Genomic DNA, 19,516 nt, shown 5'->3' with positions numbered 1-19,516 from the left:
TCCATCTGTGACCCAGGGCACATGACTCTCCTGCAGCTTGTAGCAAAGGATTTGAATGCACCACATCCAAACACATAGCTATGCAAGGTCAAACTAGAAGAGAAATTTCAGTCCAGCTAAGGGAACTTGTTTTTAATCACATTCACAACTTGTGTTTCGCCATCCAAAATGTCATCTGCAATCTGGTAGATAAACACTGACTTGCAGGAAATTACTTTCCTGTATCAGTAACAAGCAGATGGTAAAACCAAGGTGTGCTTGAATCACAGATATCTCTGCACTAGGATCACCTGTACCAAATCTGGGGCAGGTATGAGCTCTCTGCAGACATCTGTTTCAGTCAAGCATCCCCAGCCCTTAGAAGTGACGGAGTGAACAATCCAAATGTACATGCTGAAGAAGTATTTCCAGACTTGCTTTGTTTGCCAACACAAACGAAGAGATCAAATGCTGACAGCAGCAGCTAATTTTAGGAGAACCAAAGAACCAGTGTGCTCACAGCCCTTCATCTTGGCAATGGCTGTTGAAAGGGCCGTGCATCACTGCTTCAGCCCACTTAAGACACTTAAGAGGAGCTCCTAAGCATAATGAAACGACAAAGACTTGGCAGGACCCAGCATAGCTTGGCTGAACTGTAACAGCTCTGTCACTCCGTGCTTCAGCTTTGGCACAAACAAAAAGTGGATGGCAGTGAGCTCTGGAAGCAGCGAAGGCAGATATGTTGGCTGTGCATCTGAGCTGTACCCTTTGTGCCTCAGACCAACACCTCTCCAGCCTAGGATTGATTCCTTTCGAGGCACATGAGCACCCAGGGGAAGAAAAAAAATGCTTTCATTTCCTATTCAGCTCTGTCCAGACCTTGGGGAAACTTCAGCCTTGAATCAACACCACACAGGCAATTACACTGCAATTCAAATATGAGATCAAAACCAAACACAACTCCAGCCTTGGACTGAAACTATTTCTGTTCTCCTCTGATGAGGTCTCTGGTGGCTACAGAGCAGATAACGTTGAAAAGCACCTTCTTAATGGGATAAGCTCACCAGCAGCTACCCGTCTGGGGCAGGGGATGCCCTCTGCAAGGCTGCAGCTGAAAGGCTCCCAGTTCTAAATCTGGCACTTGTCCACTCATTTATTTAACAAAATGCTCGTTTCCTCTTTAAATTACAAGTGGTTTAGCAATGTCTTAAGCATGTTTGCAATCTCACTCCTTTTGCTTGCTGGAAAAAATCCCAGGAAAAGGGAATCTGAAGGATAGCAATAGCTGGGCACAGAATTAAATGAGGATTCTGCTTACGAGAACATTCACTGAAAAAAAAAACACACTCTTAATTTAAACCTTCCCTATCGGACCAGAATGCCCAGAAATGGTTCTCTGTCTGACAGCCACCGAGAAACTGCCCCAGATGTCCATTAACTCCAGGCTGAACACAAGCTGGCTATTGTATCTGAGACACAGACTGCACGGCTGCCAAGCCATTTTAAGGCTTTCATTAACTCTTACTTAAACTAGAACTTGAATTTTTGAGCATAAAAACACAGCAGGCCAGGAATCAGAAAGTCTGTCGTTAAAAAATAATAATAATAACAACAAAAATTCAGATTTGGAAATTCAGCTGAATTATACCTAAGAATGAAAGAGGAACCATTTCCAAATCACATGGAAGCACAGCTGGCAGCACCAGCCCCACAACTCTGCTGCTCCACAGCCTGCACGGTGCATGGACCGAGGAGATACGTGTGTGCAGGGCAGGGAGCTGCACACTGCTGCTCTGCTTGTGTCCTCCCAGGGGCATTGCTAGGGGGACAGTACCTGAAACAATGAAGTAGCAGAAGAAGTAGTAGAAGACTGGTCTGCTATGGCCCAGGCTGCCCATAGGCACCATGCAACAGGGGCTCTGCTGAGTTATTGTCTTTTTTTTCCACCTGGGAATTTGAAATCAGAATTTCTTACCAAGCTGGAGCTGCTCATGTGGAGCTGCCTGAGCTATAATTCAGTGCTCCAAAGCTGACACTCCAACAGCCACTGCAACCCTATTAGGATTAGACAGAGTTTCAAGGCCATCTATCCTGACCAAACCAGCACTGTAAAACGTTGCTAAATACCCTTCAATCAGCAATCAAGTTATAGGACTCCACCCTGGAGAACAAACACCAGCGTAAGGGCTGAGGGGACCAGCTCTCTGACTCCTGCCATTCCAGCTCCTGCCTTCCCCTGCCTTTGCCTGTCCTGCACTATGCCCCATAAGCAGAACAGGTGAGACGCTGACTGCAGCCAGCTCTGCCTGCAGGTAGGAACCCCCACCATGGGCTGCTGGGTTGCAGGGTTTTCTTCAGGTTTGCTGCTGAAAGAGTTGCTATCCAGCTTCAGCATATTAGACGTCTGTCTCCTCAGCTCACAGCTCTGTGCTGCAAGATTAGAGGTGGTTGACACAGCTTTCCAGCAGGTCAGGGGTCTCCTGGGGACTGAAACCTAACTGATCAGCAGAAAGCTTCGCTGATGGTAAGAACAGCACGTACAGAGCAGCCCTCCATCATACCCGTGGCTCCAGCCACAACCCCTGTTGAAGTGTGATCTCTGTGCAGTCGGGCTCACATGCAGATGACCAGTTAAACCTATGACCTCGATCTAAAGGATGGTATTCAACAGGGAAAGTTCTGAGCAACATTAAATCTGCTCTAATGCTCAGTATTCCCTATTACGCTTTCCCATCTGGAAAAGAACAGCACTATTGAAAAATTCTTAAAATTGATAATGTCTATAAGGGAAAGAACAGAACAAAGCAATACATCTTGGGCTTCTTGCATGTCACCCCTTACAGCCTTCAAATAGATGAACAAACCACCTAAAGCCAGGCTGAAAAACAGAAGCAGTGAGGTTTCTGTCCATCCCTTTCCCAAACTCCAAAAGTGATATTGAGACAGAGTAGTGGCTCTGGTCCTGGTTTTAAGTCCAAACCAGCTCTGATTGGCAAGAGAAGTGTAAAATCAAAGTGCTTTACATAGTTCTGAGCCAGAGCCCAACTGCTGCCATGGTCCTGCTGCCCACACAGCTCACACCAGAGAGCTCCCAGCCCTTGGGAAGGCTTCCACCTCCTGTACCCAGGCAGTTATCTTCACTGAGCAGAAAAATTAATACGTGTTTTTTTTCCAAGAATATTACAAAGCAGGAAGAGCTGCAGGAGCGATGGAAAACACAAATTCATTCTTTATCTGATGAATGTGAAGGCCGCCGTGCTGGTGTCATTCACACCACGCACAAGGTTAACACGTGCCGTGCCACTGATTGTCTGCTGGTTATCACTAGTCAGAAGGTTATTTAAGATTAAAAAGGAGATTGGAAAGCTGACTGCAGAGATACGCAGAAAAATGGAAACGAACAACTGAAACTCTTCCCTGCAGTAAATAAAGATGGAAATGGTGCCTCTTGCAGAAGCGACTGACAGTGAGAACTCCAGTGCAGGGAAGCCTCCCTGCCCTCCTTCTGCCCCGAGGTTTGGTCCATATCCCACCTGCACAGCCTGGCAAAGGAACGATGGCCTCCTCCCCAGCACAAGGGCTGCTTCAAACTCAGCAGCAGAGTTATCAGAGCTCATGCTCAGCCACAGCACAGGCTTATCTCAGCCCTGCTGCCTCCCCTCCCACTTCCAGCTGTTATCCACCCCTCTCTTTGGTCCTTGCTGCTAAGATCCACAGGGGCTAATTCAGTCCTCACTTGAGAGCACAAATGCAAGCAAGCTCCCTGCTCCATTACTGCACAAGTTTGCCAGTTTCAAACGGCCTTTTCAGAGCAAGACCGTCCATTTATGTCTCCAAAGGAACAGTGTCACCTTTACAAAGGAATAACACGCTTTGTTCATCTGAAGCAACTGCTGCCCAGTTCAGCTCCTTCATGTACTACACAAACCTCTCTTTCCTTTTGAAACAGGACACAAAGTAAGGATGTTCTCCACTGCAACACTGGAGCAATGCTGCCTGGGGCTGAAAGCACATGGGTGTTAAGCAGTACTGCAATAACCAGAAAGGGCTTTTTGTTGTTGTTGTTTACAAAGCACTGCAATATCTATCTGCGTTAGTGCAGCACCGCTCAGAAAGGAAAAATGAAGTGTTTCTGAAACTGAGTGACTGCAATTGGAAACAGCTCTTGTGAAATATTTCTCGTCCTCCCCTTCCATCATTCCCCACCACGTTCCAGTTCAAAGCCTGGTGACACCAGCACGTGACGTTACCACGAAGGACCCCAGCCTTCCTGTGCCAGGGCTGCCCTGGGGCACCAGGGGATGAGCTGCCAGCTCCAGACACAGCATTGCCAGCAGAGCTGACACACAGATGTGTCCCCTGGCAGATTGTTGGCTGCCCGCCCGCTCTGCTATACCTTGTGATGGGTAATGGCCCGTCAAATGCACAGCCCTGCCAGGAGACAAACAGCCATTAGCTCACTGGAAAAAAAGTCAACCGTTTCATAGGTTTCTCAAATGAAGTTTCTTTATAATTACATTTCAAACAGTAAGAACCTCTTCATTTTAATACATTGCAAACACATGTAGAAAGGAAAGGGATCTTTAGTGGCATAGCAATTCATACAGCAGGTGGAAGAGCCCCATCCTGAAATGCTTTATGGTCTTAACTGCAGAGATGAAAGCAGCTCCGCTTTAAGGATCTCCTCAGAAAGTCATACTTCACCCCAGCTCTCACTCCCATGCAGCTCCCAAGCCCCAGACACCTCTGCCTGCACACCTGCTGGCTACATCACTGCAGCCCGATCAGTCAGAACTGCCACCAATGAGAAGCAGCTGGGCTGAAAGCCAAAGCACCTCCCTGACTTCGGGACCTGCTACAGGCACCAAGTCCCCCTGTGGCGTTCAAGTCACAGCCCAAGCACATGGGGCCCTCCCCAGCCTCCAGCAGGCTCCCAGCCCCACAGCACCTGCTCCCCCTCAAGGCATCCTCCACTTTTCCTGCCCCATGTTCCAAGAAACACAAGGGAAGGAAAGAGGAGCTGCACCTGATGCCCAAAAAGCCTTTGGGTAGCACTGCCCACAACACAGGCAGATCACCTGACCTGCCAGCACGCTGCTTTGAAGAGAATGGCAAATGCTGATTTCCTATAAAGACGTGAGCAATCACATTTACACGTTGTACTGAAATGAATGTCATTTTCATGAGCTTCATTAACTGACACTGTCACTGAAGGATGCCATAAATTATTGACGTTGGCAGCTTCCACTGGTGCTGTTTCGCTCACAAGTTTCAAACCCAGACTTTGTCTTTCCCAGACAGATTCGAAGGCAGCCTGTTCTTGACAGAGGAAGAATAACAGCTCCTTGCTAATTCTCCAGATCTAAGGACAAATATTTATATTGCTCTTAGCACTTCAGAATTAGATGCCCAAATCCTTTACTAACAGTTTTGCTCCAAGTCAAATCAAGAATCCTAACACCCTTTGAGTATTTCAGCTTGAGTACTTAATTGCTTTTAAGTTCAGCATGTTACCAGCGCAGCCAGCCTTGGTAAGAGAATAACTTCACAGACCTGATGACTGAAGAGAGCACTGAAGTTACCTATTTCAACCTCTTATGTAGCACGAGACAGAACACAGATAACTGATAGATTGTGAAGAAAAACGTCCATCTAAGTGGGACTCCTATCTCAAAGTGGATACAGTTAACAAAGATTACATGGAGATCTGCATCACCTTGGAGGATCTACAAAGGTTCTGCGTCCATCACAGTGCTGAAGCTGATGGATAAAGAAGAGCTGCTGTGGACCAGGCTGCCCTGCTGCTGAGTCCTCTCACTGACCTGCTGCACCTCCCATTCTGCTGCTGCTGCAACCAGCCTCGCTGATGTTCTAACAGTGGAACTGAAATACCATGTTTTAATATTAATTCAGGGCCAAACAGCATCAGGTTTGGTGGGTTTGGGGGTTTTTTTGGTTATTTTTAAAAACCTTTTTTGTCATCTCCCTTGAAAAAAGCCTTTTTTCTCCTCCCACATGTACCCTACATCATCTTGAAATAAAATGAGAGGAAAAAACCCACATTGAAGCATGGCACACAAGGAAGCAAGAAGGGAAACCATGCAGAGAGGAGAAGCACAGTGCTCTGAGCCAGAGGAGCTGCATTTCCAGAGGGCAGCACGACCTGCATCTCAAATCCACCAAAGTGCCACAGGGTGAAGGGCTGCATGTAAACCAAAGGGCTGCATGTAAACCAAAGGGCTGCATGTAAACCAAAGGGCTGCATGTAAACCAAAGGGCTGCATGTAAACCAAAGGGCTGCATGTAAACCAAAGGGCTGCATGTAAACCAAAGGGCTGCATGTAAACCAAAGGGCTGATGGGTGCCTGCACTCCTACACAACAGGCTGTCCCACAGGCAAGTCGGAGGTGTTGTTTACTTTAGAGAATTGCTGCAATTTCCTGTGGAATTACTCAAGAGGTGAATGAAGAATGAGACGAATGAAGAATGAGACAGCACTTCTTGGAGAGCAAGGAACACACACAGCTGGGGAGGCTGGGAGCTGCGGGCAGAACGGGGCCAAAAGGAACAAGGCTGGAGCTCACTGTAAGTGACCAGAAGTCGTGGCCTCTCACGTGAGCTCCCATTTCCTCTTTATGCTGATAAAAATAAAGGACAGAAGCCAACGCTTCAGCCTGGACACAGACCACAGAATTAATACAACCCATCATCCCAGCAGCCCCTGAGCACTGCACGGCACCGAATGCTTTACCCTCACAGCAGACACCGAACCATTTCTCACCTCTGAGCCATGAGAAAGCAATCTGGCTTTCTAAGCTCACGTGGCTTCCTTGGCCTAAAGATGTATTACCAACAGAATTCTCCCTGAGAGCACTGCCTTCACTTCTGGGAGGAGCAGCTCATGTTGTATGTAAGCATGAAGGTGATAACTCTGCAGTTCTACGGGACAGATCTGCGCCACGTTAATTGCCTCAGCATTCCAGCAGTGCGTCTGCGACACAATAACAGAGGAGGCAATTGTGGACATCAGCAAATAATGCACCGCAGCACTGCGTGTGTGGGTACACGCTGTCACGTTCACCTCTTCCCAGCAGCGTTTAGAATGGGAACATTAGCAGGGAATATTAACAATTAACTATGAATCCTTAGGTGAAGAATACAGCACATTTCTCAGCGCGATGAGGCTGCCCACGTCACAAATAACGTTCCAGCTGTTTCTCTTGCAGATGCAGAATACCCCATATTTGTGTTAGTGACTTGCTGACTGCATTTTCAGTGGGTGAAGTGGCAGCCAGAAGGCACTTCTAATGTAACCTACAGAGTTTGCTGCAGTTTCTTATTTCCAAAATGGGTTGAACAGGAAATTACTTTGCCCCTGAGCAAACACCAGAAGCCAACCCTGACATTCCCAGCAAAAACTCCCTGCCCTGCAAAAGGTCCTGAAACCTTAACGCTTCTGATAAGCCCAAATGAGATCAATCATCTGTTAAAGGCTGACTGGGCTCAACCAAAACATTTCTGTGGGCTAATTCTGAGCTGTTTGGTTCTGATTCTGACCCCCCTTCACCAGAACACTATCACAGCGGGCTTAAACTTCACAACAAATACATGTTTGAATTGGAAGATCGAGTTTCCTTTTGCTCTAAACAGCTTCAAAACTGACATCAGTACATTACTCAGCTTCCAAAAATACCCAAAGTCAACTCGACAAAATATGGGGAAAGAACCTGAGTTCAGCAGCCAAAGCAAATGTTAATACCGGTTCGTGTTTTATCAAAGCCTTGATCTGCACCACAAGGCCAAATACCACCAGCACACGCACACAGTAACTGCCTTTTGCCACCTCCTGCCATCTTCAAGCAGATAAAGCACAGTGTAAATTTATGAAGCACTCTGCCCATTATCCAGCTTACCATGCTGTAATTAATGTCAAACACTGCATTGCAAGGCAACAGCAAGAAGTCTGACCTCTGTCCTTGGGTTCTCTTCCCTATGGCCCCCGCACCAGGTACACAGACTAAGATGATGATGAATCAAAAGATAACTTGGCTAAAACATGTTTATATTACAGGAGTAACTGGAATAAAGGACCGCGTCTTTGAGGTACGGAACCACATTGAGCTGAACGATGGCAGCAACCAGAAAGTTTTATCAACAGAACACAGCACATCCTGTTGAATCTCAAGCTACTGCAGGACTTGGATGCAGGAATGATAGGGAAGACGTAGCCAGAATGGTCCCACCCAGCCCTGAGATTACAAGACAGGCTGAATGCTGCCAAAACCCAGTGAGGTGCAACTGTGCTCCTGCAGCAAGCACTGAAGGGACAGATTCTACAGTCAGGTGAGCAGAGCTCCAAAGGAAGCCCTCCATGTGCCCCAACAATATTGCTCTGCTCAGTGGGCCTCTCTTTATCCTTTTGTAACATCTTTGGTTGATGTATATGGACGTGAAAATTACACAAAGTCATTTCTGGAGAGCCTTACAACGTGTGGCTGACATCTTCCTTTGCAGTCATGGATAGAAAGAACATTCCTCTGCTCATGCAACTCACCATGTTTCAGATTAATTTGTGTTAATCACATCGGCCCCATCACCTCTAGTAATTCAGACGGTGTGTTTTTGTTATTGTTTAAGTTTTGTTAAACACATTTAGATCCCACCATCACTTAGGCCCTAAGTAAACAGTCATTAATGCAAATCCCTTCTCTGGATTACCTTTCTTTCACTTCCTGCAAATCGAGCATCTAATGGCAACGTCACAGAGGGGGTACTACCCTGAGGATAGCATAAGGTGGCACAGCACAGGGTACCACGGAACAGCACTGCACGAAGAGCAGAATGACACCCACCTACACTGCACACCTACAGGTAGCACAACTGCAGGAACGCTTTGCACGAGCAGAGCAGGAGCTGGCTGGAAGGCTCAGGGCGCAGCAGCAGCGCCAGCGCAGCCCCACGTGGAGGTAAGACGAGCTTCTGTGGCAGCCAGCAGTAGCGAGCAGCGGTCTGCCTGTGCTCGTTCCTGCTCCGTTAGCGTGTATAGCAGAAAGGAGATGAAAGCAAGACTTGTTTGAGCAAGCTTACCCATACCCACCGCGTGTATCAGCGAGCGTGTGAAGCGCTTGGAAAGCAAACCTGAGATCGAACAAAAACCAAACCAACGGGCTTAGGGCAATTCAGAAGTAACGTTGAGCCAAGTTCGGAGCAAGGATTAGTTCTGTGGAGGCAAAGCTCCGCGGCAGGACCCCACAGCCAGCCGTGCGAGCTGCTCGGCGACCGCGTCCTCACAGCGAGCGCACGGAGGTCCGTCAACAGCCATCCTTCATTCATCCGGACTTCACTCAAGAAGTCCGTGCGGGGAAAGCAGAGCGGGAGAGGCGGCGTGCAGCGGAGCGGCGGCTCCTTTAGAGCTCCTACGGCGCCTCCGCGGCTCGCTGCCACCTTCGGCGGAACAAAACGCTCTGCGCGGCCCGCCGGGGAGAAGCGCCCGTCCCGCAGCGCGGTTCGGTCCGTGCGGAGCCGGCAATCCGGGCCGGACGACCGCGCCCCAGCGGGACCCGCAGCGGAGCGCCCGGCCGACTTTCCCCATCGGAGGGAGCGGGGCGGGAGGCACCGCGCTGCTTACCCAGAAGCGGGAGCCGCAGAACGCTTCCATGGCTGCGGCGGCGGAGCGGAGCCTCCTCCGGGCCGCGCCGGACAGCAGGAGCGGGCGGTGCCGGCCGGGGGCGGGGAGGTTCGTGCCCGCCGCGCCCCGTCCCGCCCTCCTCGGCTGCTGGAGGCACCGACGCCGCCCTCGTCCCGCAGCACGCGGAGCTCCGCTCACTCGCGCCGCCTCCTCGCTTCTGAGCCGCTCCCGGGGCGGCACGTTGGCGAGAGCGCCGAGGTCATCCGCTGCATCGCCTGCCCTCAAGCATCCCAACCTTAGAATTGCTATCGTTGGAAATGACCAGTAAAGTCACCAAGTCCATCCCCAAACCATCCCCACTGACCGCGTCCCCCAGCACCACAGATCCCCAACAGCAGGAATTAAGGCCTCTCCAGACCACACATAAGCCTGGCTACTGCAGCATCTTATCTCCATCCACTTCCTTCATGCTGACTACATCCTCCGACACATGAGGTTAAACCAGTGGCGTGAACCTGTTATAAAAGCTTCTAATCAATACATTTCACACGCACACATAACCAAATGATTTTGCAGTGCACCTTGGACACAAGCTGGTTTTCACTTCCTCATAAGCACTGTTTGCTTTCCTCTTGGGCAGGAGTTCAGCACAAGTGGCCTCCCAGCACCGGCTGCATAAGAGCTGCTTGCTGCAGCATCTGCCCAGCAGCTCCATATCCCCTGAAGCACGTTGCTCTCACCAACCTGCTACACAAGGAAGAGTCACCAAGCAGAGAGTGGCATCGGAACCTCTCAGCAGAGGGGAAAAGAAAGATGGGCCGCCCATGAGTGCTGTGTCCTCAAATCTTTTCCTCCCTAAGCAAAGAATTCTGCTCATCTGCTTTTGGCCTGGACCACCAAAGGCACACCTGCGATAGGCACACAGCCAAGTGCTTCTATCAGCAGAGCTAAGCATCTGCCACAGCTGTGCCTGTGATTGGGCTGAAGGCCACAGTTCTGATTGCTGTAGGGATCACTGCACTCATCAATGGAAGAAGGCCTGGCCTAATGTTAAGTGGTTCTCAGATGGTTTTCTATAAGATTGAAGACAGCAGACAGATAAAAGCTGATCATCCCACCCGTGTTTCAGCACGAGAGGAGCCCCATGCAGCTGTGTGAGCAGGATCTGCCCAGGGCTCCACATTCTCTTTGCAAATCTTACACCAAAACTTTTGCTCAGAGCTCAGAATTGCACCAAGGGAAGCTTAAAGGAAAGGCAGTAACAGATGGGAGCTCCTCTGTGCTTCCTGAAACCCCCACCCTGCAGCATGGGGAGCTTAAATCCTGCCCTGAATTAAGATCGGCTTTAGCATTATGGGATGTCACAGGTACAAAGGTACAGCAGGAACAGCCATTGTAGGCGTTGTGTACAGGAGGGGAGAGGTTCATTTTAACAGCGTACTTTACAGCTCCATTGATATGTGCTCTGTGCATTAATCCCTAATTAAGATACTGACTTCAGTGGAATTCCTCCACCATATCTGCACAGAAAGGACCTGTTTTGCTCTGAGTCTTGTAGGATTCAGAACGAAGGGGCCCCAGCCAATCTGCCCCTTGCTTGGCGTCCCTCTGGCGCCTCTGCCTGCAGCAGCAGCTCGTTCTGCTGAGCGGGGCACTGCCATTTCCTGGGCCCTACCGTGAGCTCAGGGCTTACCCTGCAGCCCAACCCTGACCTTGCAGGACAGTTATGGACCTCCAGGGGCAGCCTGGCAAAAAAATAAAAGGCAGGAATGAAAGAAATATTAAGCTCTCAGTAAGATAAGATAGGGATAAGCTTAAAAGCAAAGCAGAGTCTGAAGCACAGTTGCAGGCAGCTCACTGTGGTCTGTTTCCTTTTAGTGATGGGAAAAAAGGCAGGTGTACCTGCAATACATCATCACTCGTGTGACATTCCCCAGCATTTGAGCTGGCTGTATGAAATGGCACTTTCTATGTGAGTGTCAAGGAGGTCATGAACTCACCTTGTCTCGCTGTACAGTTATTCCTGGGAGTGGCAAGATCAGATCTGAGCTCATTCATTAATGTATTTGCATCCTCCTTGCCGTGGCACCCGCACACTAAGAGCACTTTTCACCTGCTAACTTGTAGGGCAGGTGCTGAGAGTCGGAGCAATCACAAAGGCCCTAAGAGGCACACCCAGGGGCTGTAAATCTGGCTGATTGCTGGGGGCAGGAAAGAATGGAGCCTGGGAGAAAAGCTGCTTGTATAAATGCAATGCCCATATCTGTGCAAACCCTCACCTCATTCTTAGTTGCAAAGCCCTAAAAGCAAAACAAAGTGATTTTCTCTTAAAGAAATGGGTACAAAGGACATATAGTGCTGGGCAGCTCTGGAAGTCACAGTTTTGCTCTTTCTTGACTCCAAATGCCACCTCAATTCTCTCTCACATACATAGCTCTCCCAGAGCTGCTCTAGCTGGAATCAGCTGAACTCTGAATGCACTGTTTGTCCCCCCCCGTCACCTCTTAGATAATTTCACATACTTTTAAGTGAACAAAGAGATTAATTAAACCAGTGACAGGTGAGCACACCTCAGTTTGTGGGTGGTATGGTTGCAGAAGGAGATTAGAGTGATGAACAACCAGCCACAGACAAACAGCATGTGGGCTTAATGCCACCAAGACACCAACTGTCCAACCCCAGCCCCAAGACACACTTGCCAAAGGTTTTCCTCTCCCCCCTGACCACTTGGCCAGCCCCAAAACCCCTCCTAATTTTCATAGGCTGGAGCCATTCTGAATTTCACCCCAAAACGGACACAGAGGGACAGGAATGCTGCTGCAAACACAGCACAACAGCTGGACTCTGCCTTTGGTTCCCATAAAGTGACAGTTAGTACAGCATGTTATTAGAGGTTTAACCATCCTTTCCATTTTCCAGCTGGAGCTGTGGAGCTCTTTAGCTGCATCATTTGGACTATTAAATACATATGGAAATATTCTCTATTCGGGACCTCGAGAGCCGTCCAGTTATATCACACAGTGACTTAAGCAACAATAGAAAACGCCAGAGGGTGTTGCGGTGTTACAGCACTGTAAACATCTCTAAGCACAGCATACAACACGAAAACCCACCCTTAAGCTCCTATAATCCTCAAAGGCGAAAACACCCGCGAGGCAGAGATCGGCGATACCGGAGAACGCCCCAAACCCATCAGCCGCAACCGGAGCTCAGGTGCAACCCCGGTCCGCAGCCAGCCCAGCGCCGGCACCCCGCGGCACCGCCATCTACTGACGGTCAGAGCAGCCCTGGAAATGAATTATCAGTGCGGGGGCAGGAAAACCCGGCTGGAATAGAACCCGGCTGGAATAGAACCCGGCTGGAATAGAACCCGGCTGGAATAGAACCCGGCTGGAATAGAACCCGGCTGGAATAGAACCCGGCTGGAATAGAACCCGGCTGGAATAGAACCCGGCTGGAATAGAACCCGGCTGGAATAGAACCCGGCTGGAATAGAACCCGGCTGGAATAGAACCCGGCTGGAATAAAGGCACTTTCGAAAAACTTTTTTAATTGCACCTCCGCGATACCGAGCTGGGAAAGAAGCGGCTCCCGGACAACGGAGCCGTCCCCGCGCATCACCGGCAGCCTCGATGCCCGCTGGATGGCAGCAGAGCGCCGCGCCGCCCCCCCGTGACTTTGATGTCAGCTCTCAGGTGTGACCGTGCTGGCGCTGGGTTTGTCCCTCTGCTGGCCACGGCTCCTTACCTTCTTCCCTGCGGAGCCCCAACGGGTTTAGGGCCAAACTGTTCTGCCGGAACCCAAACGATGTCCGGGTGCCGCCCTGCAGCTCCCGGGTGGCACCACCACCGCCTCCTGCTTTGCAAGGAGCTCAAATCACTGCAGGAGTGGTGGAGCAGAGCCTGCCGTGCTTCAGGCTGCAAACGCTGCCTTCAACTCCGCGTCTGCAGCTGCCGTGCAGCACCCACCCCAACTGCCCGCAGGTGTGAAGGATCCAAATGACACGGAACGCCATCATCATCATCAACAACAACAAGAAGGAAGTGCACAGGTGTTTTCCTTTCAAAAGCTTTTAATAGGACACATTTGTTTTTGTCATTTGTAAAGATTTACACTCATTTTTTGTCTTTTTTTTCTTTGTTTGTTTGTTTTTTTTTTGCAAAAAGGACCTTTTGAACCCGATTTTGCCCACAAATACCACCTTCTGTTGCCCTGACCAACAGACCTCGTTTTGGCCTATATACCTGATACAGTATAACAATATATTAACTATTAGATACAAAGTTCTATCATATACACTAGGTTGTTACGGACGTTGCAACGCGGTGCCTACTCTAGTCACCTGGTGTAACAGTGTACATGGGTTATTACAGCCAGAGGGGGCAGAAAAGGGGAGCCTGGGGCATAGCCTAATTTACAACCTTAACACTTTTGTTTCTCCTTGAACACACCTGGTGCTGAGTGCAATCCACACAAGTCAAAAACAGCCTCTTCTTTACCCTCCTCCAGAACACCTGCAATTACCCACAGCCCAGAACCGAGCTGGGAAAGTCAGTCCTACGTGCAAGGGGCTGCAAAAATGGAATGTGACTTTTCTCCACACGCAGCCTCTGCCTCCTCCCATGTCAGCCTGGCAGTGGCAGAACGCCGTCCTCCCGTCTGCCTACAGTAAATCCACAGTATAAAGTGCTGGTGTGCTTGAATGAGCTGATAGCAACGCAACTACTGTGCCAGCGACACGGGGCGGATGGTTTATATAGTAACATTAACAGCACTGCCATATCACAGAACCTCAGCTTGGTCAGTACAGATAAGCACGGCCTGGGTGCAGCTCTGCGCTGTGCTACGGCAGGTCTGGCTCCAGGGTTCAGAAAGGAAAGCACAGATAGAGCTGCTCCTGTTCCCAAGAAGCTACGCAGACTTTGAACAATTTCTCTATAGATTTCTACAAAAATATAAAAAAAAAAAATCTATCAACGTAACGGTCCTACAGAATTCCTGTGGATTTTGTACATTTTGGTTTACAAAAGTCAAATTCTATAAAACCCCCCCCCGCCGGTATTTAAAATTCTCCTAGGATTATTGCACTGCAGGGCAGCTGGAGCTGTATTCCTAAAGGGCACCTAGAAAAAAACAAACGTGTCTGCTTTAGAAAATGAACTATTTGACACGGCTTCCTTTTCCTGAACGCATCACCGTGCAGTCTCCTGCTGGCTGCTCTTTGCTGAGTATCCACGTGTGATGTAAACTCTGTGCTGCTCACACAAACTCTGCCAGGGGGTGAAAGCCTGAAGTTGGAAAAGAGAGCGGCCTTCGGTGCTGTTGTGTTTGGGGCCAGACACTCAGATTAACACCACATCACTGCTTTGTGCCATGGTGCAGGTGAAGGAGCGGGGCCAGCAATGTCATATTTTCCCAAGTTATTCAGTAAATGTGAAAGGAAAGGCCTCTGCTCATTAGGAGCGTAAGACCAAAAAGGGATTAAGAATACTTCCCAGGCTTAATGCACTGTAATTTTATTGGTTCCTTAAATGTGAGCCGGGGGAGAACTGATGAAAGGTTTGTTTGAAGTCACTGCTCCAAACGGGCTCAGCTCTGGGTCAGGTCAGGCAGGCTGATGGGGTTTCTCCCCACAGCAGAGAGGGGGAACTGCCCAGCCAAGAACAGCTCTGCCCGCAGCCGGCCCTGTGCTCCTCATGGGGTGCACATGTTGTTTGTGGAGTAAAGCTCCTCAGCTGGAAGCAAAGGAGCTCAGACCCAACACAGGCTTGTGCTGGTTTAAGGACAGGAGCCAGCAGAGTCTCCACGCACACCCTCTGAGGGCTGCAGCTATTCACATACTTACAGCCGTGCCTTCAAAGCCCCACTTAGCCTACACCTTCAGGTCCACATCTGCCTCCTGCCGGCCTTTGAGGAGCGGGGTGAGGCACACAGGGCAGCCACAGAATGGGCCGCTTGCCTTGGAGATGCTGACGCTAACAGGGGCTATGAAGGACATATGAAGGACTATGAAGGCTTCCATTTCTGCATGCTTGACATCACAAGGACTTTTGTAGGTTGGAAACAAAACTTCCATTGGGTTCTTCACATGAATTAACTCCAGCAGCTACAAGAAAAACCTTTACTGAAAATCAACCAGCATTTCGGTACCTACAAGACCTCCTTATGTGTACTCAGTGGAACGATTTCCCAACTGCAGTAGGCCTCCATTCTGTTCAACATGTAAGCCCAGCAGCAATTTTAAACAATGACTTACTGACCACTGCCCTCAGCACGGCTCTTGCTGGGGCAGCGGGGCAGCTCCCCGTGGGCAACAGGCTTCACAGCACTGGGCTGCACTGCAGAAACAACCCGAGGCAGCACGCTGCTGAGCAGGCCCTGCAGGCAGTTCCTTGGGGTTCGTGATTAAGTGAATCGCCCGCAGATGATCCAAAGCGTCCCACTCTAAGTCAGCACCGCGGAGCTCCTGCATGCAGCTGCGCATTCCCAGCACTCAGCCACACAGCAGCGCGTTGCACGGTCCTGTTTTGTGCACTTGCTTTTCCTCTGGATGCCGATTTTATGCAAGACTGGGAATTTATTTTTGTCAGAAAGGAACGCTACCGCATTCTTATATTCTCCAGAAAATGACTCAAGTCCAAGGGGAAAAATAAATTACATTAAATAATTCTTATTTACTGCTGACTGTGGGATACGTTTCCTCTGTAATGCACTAATTGGCTACATTTTGTGCTTTGCAAAACAAAATGAAACCCAAACGAAACGAAACAAAACAAAAACAAAAAAAAAGAAAAAAAAAAAAAAAAGAGAAGGGATTAAATATATATTTTTAAGGTTAAAATGTTCATAAAAACCAACCTGATCTCAGAAATATTCTGAGACACATAAAATAGGGGAAAATCAAACAAGTCTTTAGTCACAAAATGTACTACATCCCGCAATACTAGATTCCATTAATTTAATAAAATATAATATACATATAGATTCTGCACATTGTATTGCTTTTACCTAAGCAGACCGTATGCTTAAGTAAGCGTGATATAGGTGAACCCCTCCTCCAACCAGCTGGTTCTTTAACCCTCCTTTGGAAACATTTTACCCAGCGCCATTTGGGAATACAGTTCTTATTTATTTTTTCTATTTTTTTTTCCTTTTTTTTTGTTTTTCTGTTACGTGAAAGGAAGAAAACGTTTGGCACCAACAGAAAAGTACCTCAGGGCTCCATCTCATTCCGATCAAAGGAAAAGCTAGGAAGCGTCAACAAGTCTTTTTTTGGGGTAGGAGATGCTGACATGCTGTCTGGAAGCAACGAATCCCCTGTATCCATCGAGTCCTTGGAGTCACAGGACGGAGCACGCCGCCTCAAGCAGGTATCTCCTCTGGCAGGTGAGATGCTGTGAGGTCCTCTGGGTAGCAAGCCCTGTTCGCTGGGTGGGTCTATAGAGATACACGGAGGGCTCAGTTTTTTCTTTTGCCGCGTCCCTTGCAAGCCTTCCATTTCACTTACCACCTGACTTATGAAGCCAGAAGAGCTAGACGTGGAATGGTGCTGAGGGCTGTTTTCCATTGAGCAGATTTCTATTGAATGTCTCCTTTGATCATCCAACCAAGAGGGTGGCTTTTTTAGAAGACCTTGGGTGTCAACACTGTGGTATTTCTTCAGGTCCTTCAACGTAATGCTGCCGGTATTGCCGATATTCCTCTTAGGACTGAGAGGCTGCACGTCTGAACAGGCACTCGAGGCTGTGCAAGTTTCGGAAGGGAAAGGCTCCGAGGAGCTGTTTGTTTCAGACACTTCTTGGTCCATTGAGTCTCCAGGCGTCTCCTGATAGGAGTCCACACAAGCACAAGATGTTGGTGCCTGCTTTGAAACATTATATTGATTGTGGGAATGCTGCTGTGTGTGAACGCTTGCCTGGCTCCATGCAGCCAGATCTTCTCCTTTGGAGGGGGTCAGAGCAGCTGGTGACTCCTCCTGGGGTGTGCTGGGGATATCTGGGTTGGGGAGCTCACTCAGCTCGGCGTGGAGGTTCTCCTTGCTGTCCGATGAGTCGTTCCTTATGGCCATCTGTATGGAGCACAGGGGAGTCAGGAGGAGGGGAGTTACCAGATGGGAGAGACAGACCAAACAAAGGTTAGTACAGGCAAGGCACAACGCTCACAGGACATGTAGCTCTGCTGGGGGCATCCCAGTTTCCTACAGCTCATACTGGGCCACAGGATCTAGTGCTTCCCACAGCAATCTGCAGGCTTATCCCTGTGTGAGTGACAGCAGAATCTGGCCCTTCATTCTTCATAAGTGGTTGACCTTTATCTTTCTCCTGGAAGGATGGAGGACTGCAAAACAGGACTCCCCCACCCAAACGCAGCAGTTATCCAAAGGATGAGGGTCTATGTCAAACTGCTTTGAAATCTTAGGGGCACAAGCAGGTATAGGAGAGGGAAGATGTGCAATGGATCCTTTGCATTCCTGTCTCCAGCTCAGGCGATGCTGAGGGCATGAAGCAAGATCCCCAGAGCCATCAACACCAGAGCAGCCATATCTGTGCCCACCCCAGGGTGACAGCTCACGCCCACCTTTGGGACAGCTTTGTCCTGTGCAGGCATCACAACTCTGCACCACCTTAGACTAGAGCAGCTGTAGCTACTTCCACCCATTCTGACAGCTCAGGCTCCCTAATGCATATTTTAACTTGGCTGTTTTGAGCCATACGCAACATCAGTGCTTGCTGGCCAAGAAAGCCTATGGCATGTTTTGAAGGCTTCGTTGTTCTGCTGCACTACATCCCTTGCCAAAAAGGATTATAAATCAGCCCCATTAACTGGCCCTCAAAGGCAGCGTCTTGGTTTGAGATGATTCTTAAATTATCTTAAAGATTAAAATCTTCATCAAGAAATTTGGAGGAAATGCCTCCAGCTGGTCTCAGTCCTTTAGAGAAGCACAAGGAGATGAAATTCCTTGTTTTAAGGAACGCCTTCGTGACAAATTGCCCCCAAAACGATCCCAGGATTTTTATAAAAGCTGTCCCACAAGGATCGTTTGAGCCAAATGATTTCTATTCAGGCAAAGCTCTCATCAGCTGCAGCACACACATGTGCACACAAACAGCAGCACTGCTGTCACACCTGCACAGTGCCTTCCTTTGTTGCCGGTGAGAGAGCATTCAATATACTGAACTACTTCATCCAATACCAGCTAACAAACCCTTCTAGCTACAACTCCACAGCGTCACACTGGTAACCATCCACACCTGAGAGTGGAGCTCGCTCTGCACTCAATGCCACCAGAGTTAAGGAGTGTCTGGGGGGCAGGGATCACTTCCACATCCTGACAAGGGACACAGAGCACCAAAAAGTAGAACACGGCTGCAAAAAGTAATTCTTGCAATTACTTTTGCTTGTACACCAACCTGTGTTGCACACAAAGGGCAGAATCGGTTCTTTCTGTCCCTACAGGCCTCTGTGGCAGCTGTTAGCAGTAACTGTTGGTGGCAACGTCTTTTTGGTTTGTTTCACAACAAAAGGACTCAATGCCATTGCAATGGTGTGTCCACCCCTAGTGGTGCTTACACCATGGGCATGCAGTCCTGGAGCCAGAAAAGCAAAGCAGTTTTAGGTTCAGGTAGAAGTCCCCTGGAGAACAGCATCTGTGCAACGCCAAGGAGCACATTCCTTGTGGGAGCTTGGCTCTGTGTTCACCCAAAGCATCTCATCCGCTCAGCTTCATCTGTGTGTGCATCACTAATTGCCAAACATTCCAGAGTCTAAACGTGTCACTGTGGGACTGTCCAGCCTACAGCATGCTGGAGGGGAAGGGAGGTGAAACACACGTGTCAATGGTGGGGGAAAGTGCACGGACCAGGGATGTGGGGGACAAGATTTATCTAAGCACAGATTTAGGACAGGAGA

At 49.1% G+C, this 19,516-nt stretch overlaps 2 protein-coding genes across 25 annotated transcripts in view; both read right to left on the bottom strand.

Annotated features, from left to right (window-relative positions):
* The window catches only part of ABCC3 (ATP binding cassette subfamily C member 3), a 44,878-nt gene extending 31,376 nt beyond the window's left edge, over positions 1-13,502 (bottom strand). For 4 of the 6 annotated variants that reach the window (XM_072352023.1, XM_072352026.1, XM_072352027.1 and 1 more), the window contains exon 1: positions 11,608-11,689. In XM_072352023.1, the coding sequence (XP_072208124.1) occupies positions 11,608-11,661 (54 nt within the window). In that variant the 5' untranslated portion in view covers positions 11,662-11,689. Of the gene's footprint in view, positions 1-9,607; positions 9,710-11,607; positions 11,690-13,354 lie in introns of those variants that run through there. The other 2 variants (XM_072352025.1, XM_072352024.1) reach the window with 2 other exon arrangements.
* Positions 13,503-13,671: 169 nt separating this feature from the next.
* The window catches only part of CACNA1G (calcium voltage-gated channel subunit alpha1 G), a 106,919-nt gene continuing 101,074 nt past the window's right edge, over positions 13,672-19,516 (bottom strand). For all 19 annotated transcript variants that reach the window (XM_072351693.1, XM_072351694.1, XM_072351696.1 and 16 more), the window contains one exon: positions 13,672-17,675. In XM_072351693.1, the coding sequence (XP_072207794.1) occupies positions 16,821-17,675 (855 nt within the window). In that variant the 3' untranslated portion in view covers positions 13,672-16,820. The remainder of the gene's footprint in view (positions 17,676-19,516) is intronic.

This window comes from Excalfactoria chinensis, chromosome 17 (assembly GCF_039878825.1).
Source record: "Excalfactoria chinensis isolate bCotChi1 chromosome 17, bCotChi1.hap2, whole genome shotgun sequence".
Lineage (NCBI taxonomy): Eukaryota > Metazoa > Chordata > Aves > Galliformes > Phasianidae > Excalfactoria > Excalfactoria chinensis.
This window is presented reverse-complemented; position numbering and strand designations above follow the sequence as displayed.